The 6666-nt window shown below is 45.7% G+C and overlaps 2 protein-coding genes across 2 annotated transcripts; one reads left to right on the top strand and one right to left on the bottom strand.

The window, feature by feature from the left end:
* Positions 1-1774: 1774 nt before the first annotated feature.
* Positions 1775-2345, bottom strand: SETTUDRAFT_35429 (uncharacterized protein; the record flags this gene model as incomplete). The annotated part of the gene is made up of 2 exons (XM_008032501.1): positions 1775-2019; positions 2075-2345. The coding sequence occupies 2 exons, from the start codon at positions 2343-2345 to the stop codon at positions 1775-1777; spliced, it is 516 nt and encodes a 171-aa protein (XP_008030692.1).
* A 1931-nt stretch (positions 2346-4276) lies between these two features.
* Positions 4277-5413, top strand: SETTUDRAFT_157501 (uncharacterized protein; the record flags this gene model as incomplete). Its single annotated transcript, XM_008032826.1, has 6 exons — positions 4277-4377; positions 4445-4577; positions 4645-4717; positions 4784-4872; positions 4938-5000; positions 5057-5413. 6 exons carry the CDS (start codon positions 4277-4279, stop codon positions 5411-5413), a joined length of 816 nt encoding a protein of 271 aa, XP_008031017.1.
* Positions 5414-6666: the final 1253 nt, after the last annotated feature.

The following is a 6666-nucleotide window of genomic DNA, read 5'->3' as shown; positions in this document are numbered from 1 at the left end:
TGATACGAGAAGACAGCGTGAGGAGACAAGGCAGGTTAGGGCGAGGGAGAAGGAGCAGAGGCGTCAGGCGAGGCTTGCAGTAAGTCTAATGAGGCAGAAGGAGAGGGAGGAGAAGGCTATTAAAAAGGCCTCAAGGATCGCGGCTCGCAAGGCTGCAAAACAACTTCAAAAAGCTATTAAAACTTCTCAAAGGGGTAGGAGAAGGAGCTTCATGGCTCCTGCAAAGGCTACTCAAAAAAAGAAGCCTATCGCGAGGCCTCAAGGTGGTGAGGAGCCTCAGGGAGGTGCTGCAAGCTCACCACCTCCAACCTCGCGTCGCGGCCGCGCGATTAGAACTCCGTCTCGATTTCTATAGCTGTATATATATATTAAAGCCTATTGATCTCACCACCAAAATATATCGTGATAATATCTATTTGGTGTGGCTCTATAGCCTCGTTTTTAAGGTAGTTTTGGTGAGGCCGCGCGCGCACTTTGTGGTCGCGCGCACTTTGTGGTGGGGCTAGTTAGGTAAGCAATATTAAGTCAGCTGATATGTATGGATATTCATTTCTGTCCGTCACCAGGCCGTCTCAAACGTCAGAACCCGCTCTAGAAGTCAAAATTTATGGTTCTGCCCCGTGTAGTCAGTGCAAACCTGGCCTCTACCCCTGAGTATGCGAGTTATGTTGTTATGGTTTTTTTATGTTTGAGAAGACAGTTGTATAAAGTCCATGTCCACGAAAAGAAAAATCTTGAAATATCAATCCTATTAAGCCATCCTCTATTGAGATCATTTGGAGGCTCTTTTAATCCAATACCTACGTCACAATGCAGTTCCTAACTACCATCTCTTGCTTGATGTTACTGCCCGTTACTGCGCTTGCTCTCGTAACACCAGCTAGCCAGGAACTCGCCAATGTGTTACAAAGTAGAGATTGAATTTCATGTCCTAAGAGTGTTGGAGGATGTATAGGAGTAAGGTAACGTATTTCATGTAATAGAAAAAACACTTCTAACGCATTCAATAGTCATGCTCTGAAGACCTAACGCATTGCATTGTGTCTGGACCTAAGCATAGTTCCCGGACATATAAATGCGACAATGGCCGAGTAAGTCACTTCTAACCGATGACCACAGTGGTACTGATATGGCATTCTTAGTGCAATAGGAAATGGGATCCTTGCATCGCTTATGACGATGACCACACATATTGCCCGGGACGACGACACGCGCTAGTATGAGCTGCAAGCTGCGACTCTGCGGACAGGAGCAAGAAGTCAGATTGATAATTATCCAAACTACGATTTCCAGGGGTTTCTCCTCTAATATTTAGCTTATAGCTCGAATCTCCAACCCCTGCCCCCCCCTGTCTTGTTATCCCCTTGTTTTTGTTTTCTATTCAGAGAAGTAGTTTTTTGCCTAGTGAAATCGAATCTGTCCTTCCATATGTGTGCCATTGCAAAGATACTCAATTTCGCCTTTCCTTTGTACACGGCGAAAACTCAATGTGAACCAGTACTGCCCGCCGCATCTCTTACAACAGCCATGTCATAATGGTACGCTGCAGATCAACAACATAATCTCCCCCTTGACGTAGCAGCTGCTTGTGTTCTGCAAAATCGCTGAAGATGTTGAGATAAAGGACAACAAAGTGTACGACTGTTTGCCGCAACGGGTCTAAAGGCTCGCCCCCCTCTGCTGCTGCCGCCGGTGTGTATTCGCCATGGTAAACGTACCGCACCAGATCGATCACACCTCTGCATGCCACGGGGAAAATGTCCAGATTTATGAGTTAGCCCCGCAAAATCCTCATAACCTGCTCCTTGAGCCCCTGGATCAAGTACCTTTCAGCAAAGTTGTACAGTCGTGCAAAATCCAACAAGATACCACCAACATCTTCCCTCCAATTGCTCTTATGCTGCTGATCCTTGTCGTCTCCGCCACCACTCAGGCCTTCGTCTTCGTATTCATCTGCTTTCCCACCCACCTTCACCTTTTGATGCCCCTTCTTCTCTGCCTTGTCTTTCGCCTTCTCCTCTGCTAGCCCGAGAAATCGAACTCACAGCCTATCCCTACCCGTTCTCCTACTCACCACCCTGGGTATCCGCCACGCCGGCCACCGCACGCCTAGCATGAAGAAATCTGTTTGGATATCTACGTCCGAGCCGTCTGCGAGTTGGCCGGCTAAGGGGAGAGTGAAACACCCGTGTATGCGAATTCACAGGTGCTCGTGAAGTCTTGAGGGAAGAGGTCTGGGAATTCGATAATGCTGGCTTGGAATTCTTTCTTGTTGCTGTTTTTATGAATAAGATTGGAGAGGGGCCTGGAGAGCTGGGAAATGGCGCCCGAGTGGACAGCCACATGGTGCATGTCTGGGCCGATGAGGAAGGTGATGAGTTTGGAGTGTATGATTCTGTGGTGAGTGAATTGGTAGGGCGGATTTTTGGGCGAGGATCTGAGGACTTGTTACTTAGAGAAGTCGGGCACCGTGGCGATGGGATGCTGCTGCGCGGTGGGAGTAGAGGCAGAGAGGAAGAAAGAAAGAGACCGTGTATGAGGTTACATAATGTGGGTAGGGCTATGCCGAGCTGAGAAGTGAAAGGACAGGATGTCACGCTCGAAATGGTTTGCTGGTGCCTTAAGTAAATGACCCTAAAACTTATACTTGTTCATTTTTTTGTTTGCTCACATTAGATAGTGCCATTCTTTTCAAAAGTATTGGGCATACAGTTTGATGCCTCTGACACAAACCGGGGGATATCTACGGTAGCAAAGTGATGGTGCAAAGGTGTATATGTGGTCCTATATGGTGTCATGGTGAGTTGTATCAGATGATTGATGTTCCTGTTGAACTTTCATTAACATGGTATGCTGTATTGCCATGCTGTTCATTTCTTTGGATTCTGCTCACCACAATGTACCTTCCTTTCTTGCGTGCTATTGCTATCGTTAGGTCACAGCCACCTAACGCACGTCAAGACCTTGAGTTGCTGCAACACTCTTGGCGATGGCATCTGGACAGTAATTGATCACCGTACCTTAAGATAGGCTGTTTCAGTCTCCATGTCGACACTATTGTGGGTGCGCATCATCCCCGCATGGAGAGTGTCATCGCTCTCAATCTCGCACCTCATATCATCCTTCTTCGCCTTAAAAGCTACCTTTACAAATCCATCATCGTACTCACCATTTCATTTTATCGTGGTAAGACAGTATGGTGCGATGCCTCCTTAGGATATTCTGACTTGCTAACAATCACATGACATCATCTCTTACTTTGAGTCTTATGGCTTTACTCAGCGGCGTCTCGGTGTTGACGAGCCTCTCAAGCATAATAGTATGCTGCACTTACTCTCACCTGACTATCGGATTCCCGTTCGTTGCATGTACAACCCTAGCAACTCGCTTACTATACCCCAAACCAATGATAAGGTACCATACATCCACATTCAACATCTGGTCACAAGGCCGAATCAACCCCAGATCCTCAAGGTGGCGCGGCGGGGCTGCGTGACCACAGGTGCCTGAATAGTCACATCGGATTTATAGCCTTGTCGATGTCAGCATCAGCTGTGCTCTCGAGTCTGCTTCACCTACATATCCAATCTATGCTCACAAATACATGTGGCACACCGCCTCCCTTTTCCCTGAATCGTTTGTTGGGCGCATCTGGCCGTGACTTTGTCCAAAGCAGGTGCTTCCGAAAGCCCAGAAAGTCCCCATCACGAGACTCAGTCTTGTCAACCATCCAAAGGTCATGTGCCTGTACGTAATATTATATGTATATATATAAAGCAAATAAGAGCCAATATAATTACCCTTTCCTAAAACATAGGTAAGAGATTTAGATAACATAAAATTCCTATTTCAGTAATATAGCTCTTGTTGAAGCTATTAGCTAGCGAGCGCACACTATTTAAAGCAGACTTGTTGGTAATCTAAATACGGCCTTCCTGTTTCCCCAATAAGTGGTGTCTCATTAAACTCCCTGCCGCTCAAACGCAGCGCTCAACCTCAAGTCGTTTATCTGCCTAAAATTTTCGAATCTTTTGAGCGTTGCTCTACCGCCACCCGATAAATGCGATATTTTCGGAAGTTCTTTGCCTTATTTTCCCCTCGGCTTCCACTCACACCCCGTCTAGAACAGTGTCGACGTGCTTCCACCCTCGTTTACGCCTGCGTCACATCTCAAGTCTCCTTCGCCAACTCGACCAATACGGTAACCCTAAGGCACCGTGCAGATATTCGACGACTCCGAGTGAGCTGTCGGGCTGGTCAACGCATAGTTGCGAGGATGCAATCAATACTTATTGGCAATTTTGGTCGTGAGTACAAACGAGTCCAAGTACTCCATTCCCATCCCCAAAAGTCCGAAGTGGATCTTTACCTCGCAACGTGAGTTTGCCAATCGTCGTTCCTCAGTCGTTATTAGAAATAATGGCTGAGAGTGAAAAACTACTAGCTCGGACAACCAATTCTTCGTTATGAAACCCGTGTCGCTGTCCATCCTTAATCACTTACTAGAGTTCAACAAAGACTTTGGCGATTATCCTCACTTGCGAACCCGCGTTGACTACAACGATAAGGAGAATGTTGTTATATACTAGGGTTTCACCACCGATGTGCTTTCATTGGTGAAGAATTATCCACCTCCCGCTCAAGTTACGTAAGACGATTCTTAGGGAGGTCGGGTGTGGCCTAAAGGACATGCATGCAAAGAACTGGATACACCTTGGTATGATTCCATTCATCGAACCTTGTTGGCTATTGCGCTCAGCTCATTGTTAACCTGTCATTCTAGATGTGAAGCCATATAATATCCTTGTTAATTGGCACATAGACAAACAGGGGCAATTCCACCTCAAAAGGGTAGCGTTAGGTGATTTGGATGTCGCTTTGAAGCTAGAAGACGGGAAGCTCTTGAATAACAAGATAGGGAACGTGATGTGGCGCAGCCTAGAGGCCAACTAGGAAAGGGCGTGGGCAAGCATTCAGAGGTGTTTTCATTCGGACTCCTTGTGAGTTGAGTTGAGTTTCAACGATGCTAGAGCAGACATACTGATTGGAACGTCAGTGCTTCTATGTTATCACAGGCGTAGAATGGCTCCAAGCCGACTCTGCCACGCTCAAGATGGAACCAGAATCAGTAATTCTATTCAAGTTTCTTTTGGTCTTTAGGCCTTTACTAGATGCGCTTATAAAACACGTCAACGATGCCAGATCGGAGGAGCTCTTGAAGGCTATATGGCAAGCCATATCAGAGCACGAGACTAATGAAACTTTTGATAGCTGGCCGTCAGACACGTTTCCCAATCTCGAAAGCGAGGTAAAGAGGCAGATTTTGAGGATGATGAATCTCGATCTTGCGAAAAGGGTATCAATGTCGGGCATCATGGCCGATATCTACTGGAACATGAATGACGTTAGCTGAAGAAGGTCTGTGTTTGAGTCTGACTCTAGATATCTGTTGTTTCACCAACTTCTCCTATAATCTTCCATCCTTTGCTCACGGCAAATGATGTTCCACCCTTCCGACGAATCGACGCAAGCTTCTCCTCTCCCCCCTGTCATCGATTGTCTTGCCTTGCAGTAATTCAAGCCTATCAATACTTTTGTCATAATATGATTGCCCTTGTCGTCTTGCAAAACGTCGGTAAAATCTTTGTTACTGTCAATCTAGCTCCCGTGCGGCCGCGGCGCTAGCGTTGGGTATAGCCTATCACAATCGGTCCTCTCCCAGCCTATAATTAATTTGAGTTTTCTTTCTAGGGCCTGTTCAGTTCTCTGCTTCTTTTCACTATTTTAGACGCTGCTTTAGGTTAGATGCTAGCTAAAGGTTTGTAGTTAGTATTGTAGATAGGCTTAACTAAATTTAGTTAAAAATATAGTAGCTATTTAGCCAGAATCTTGTTATTATTATTTTTTTATTAAGTTCTTATTAAAAGTGGCCTATAGTACTGAAAAACTTTTGTATTAAAATAAAGTCTATACCTATAACGTGGTTCACAAGTGAGTCGCTAACCCAAGCGAGTCGCTAACGCCCCACCAGCCCATCAACTTCATCACTATAACGCGTGATGTCTCAACAACGCAACCGTCTATTAATATATTCTAAATCTAATCTTTAACTTGCTTTTTTTAACGTCTAGTCGCAACGTGTTTAGAGTGTAAACCGTGCTGCTACTATCTACAACGTCCTACAAAGAACTCTATCTAAATAACGCGCTAGAAAGCGCCCTTAACGTAACTGCGAGCTAAAATTAAAGCGTCTAGATAAGCTAGAAGAGGAGGCTATAGTTGAGCGTATTCTTGAAGAGTCTGCGCGAGGATTTGCGCCTACAAAGCTTAACGTTTAAGTAATAGCTAATAAACTATTAGAGGAGCGTGGTAGCAACCCTGTTAGCAAGAACTAGGTTGACAACTTTGTTAAGCGGACTCCTAAGCTCCGTACGCGCTAGAGCCGTCCCTATAATCACCAGCGAGCCGCCTGCGAGGATCTAGTGGCTATCCAGCGCTGGTTTGACTTAGTCCAGGCGACAAGGCAGAAGTGGGGTATTGTGGACGACGATATCTACAACTTTAACGAGACTGGCTTTATAATAGGCAAGATTTTATTATAGTTAGTTATAATAGCATTAGAAGGATATAGGAAAAAAAAGCGGATACAGCTAGGCAACCGTAAGT

This window comes from Exserohilum turcica, assembly GCF_000359705.1.
Source record: "Exserohilum turcica Et28A unplaced genomic scaffold SETTUscaffold_8, whole genome shotgun sequence".
Lineage (NCBI taxonomy): Eukaryota > Fungi > Ascomycota > Dothideomycetes > Pleosporales > Pleosporaceae > Exserohilum > Exserohilum turcicum.
The sequence above is the reverse complement of the archived record's forward strand: the minus strand, read 5'-3'. Positions and strand labels throughout refer to the sequence as shown.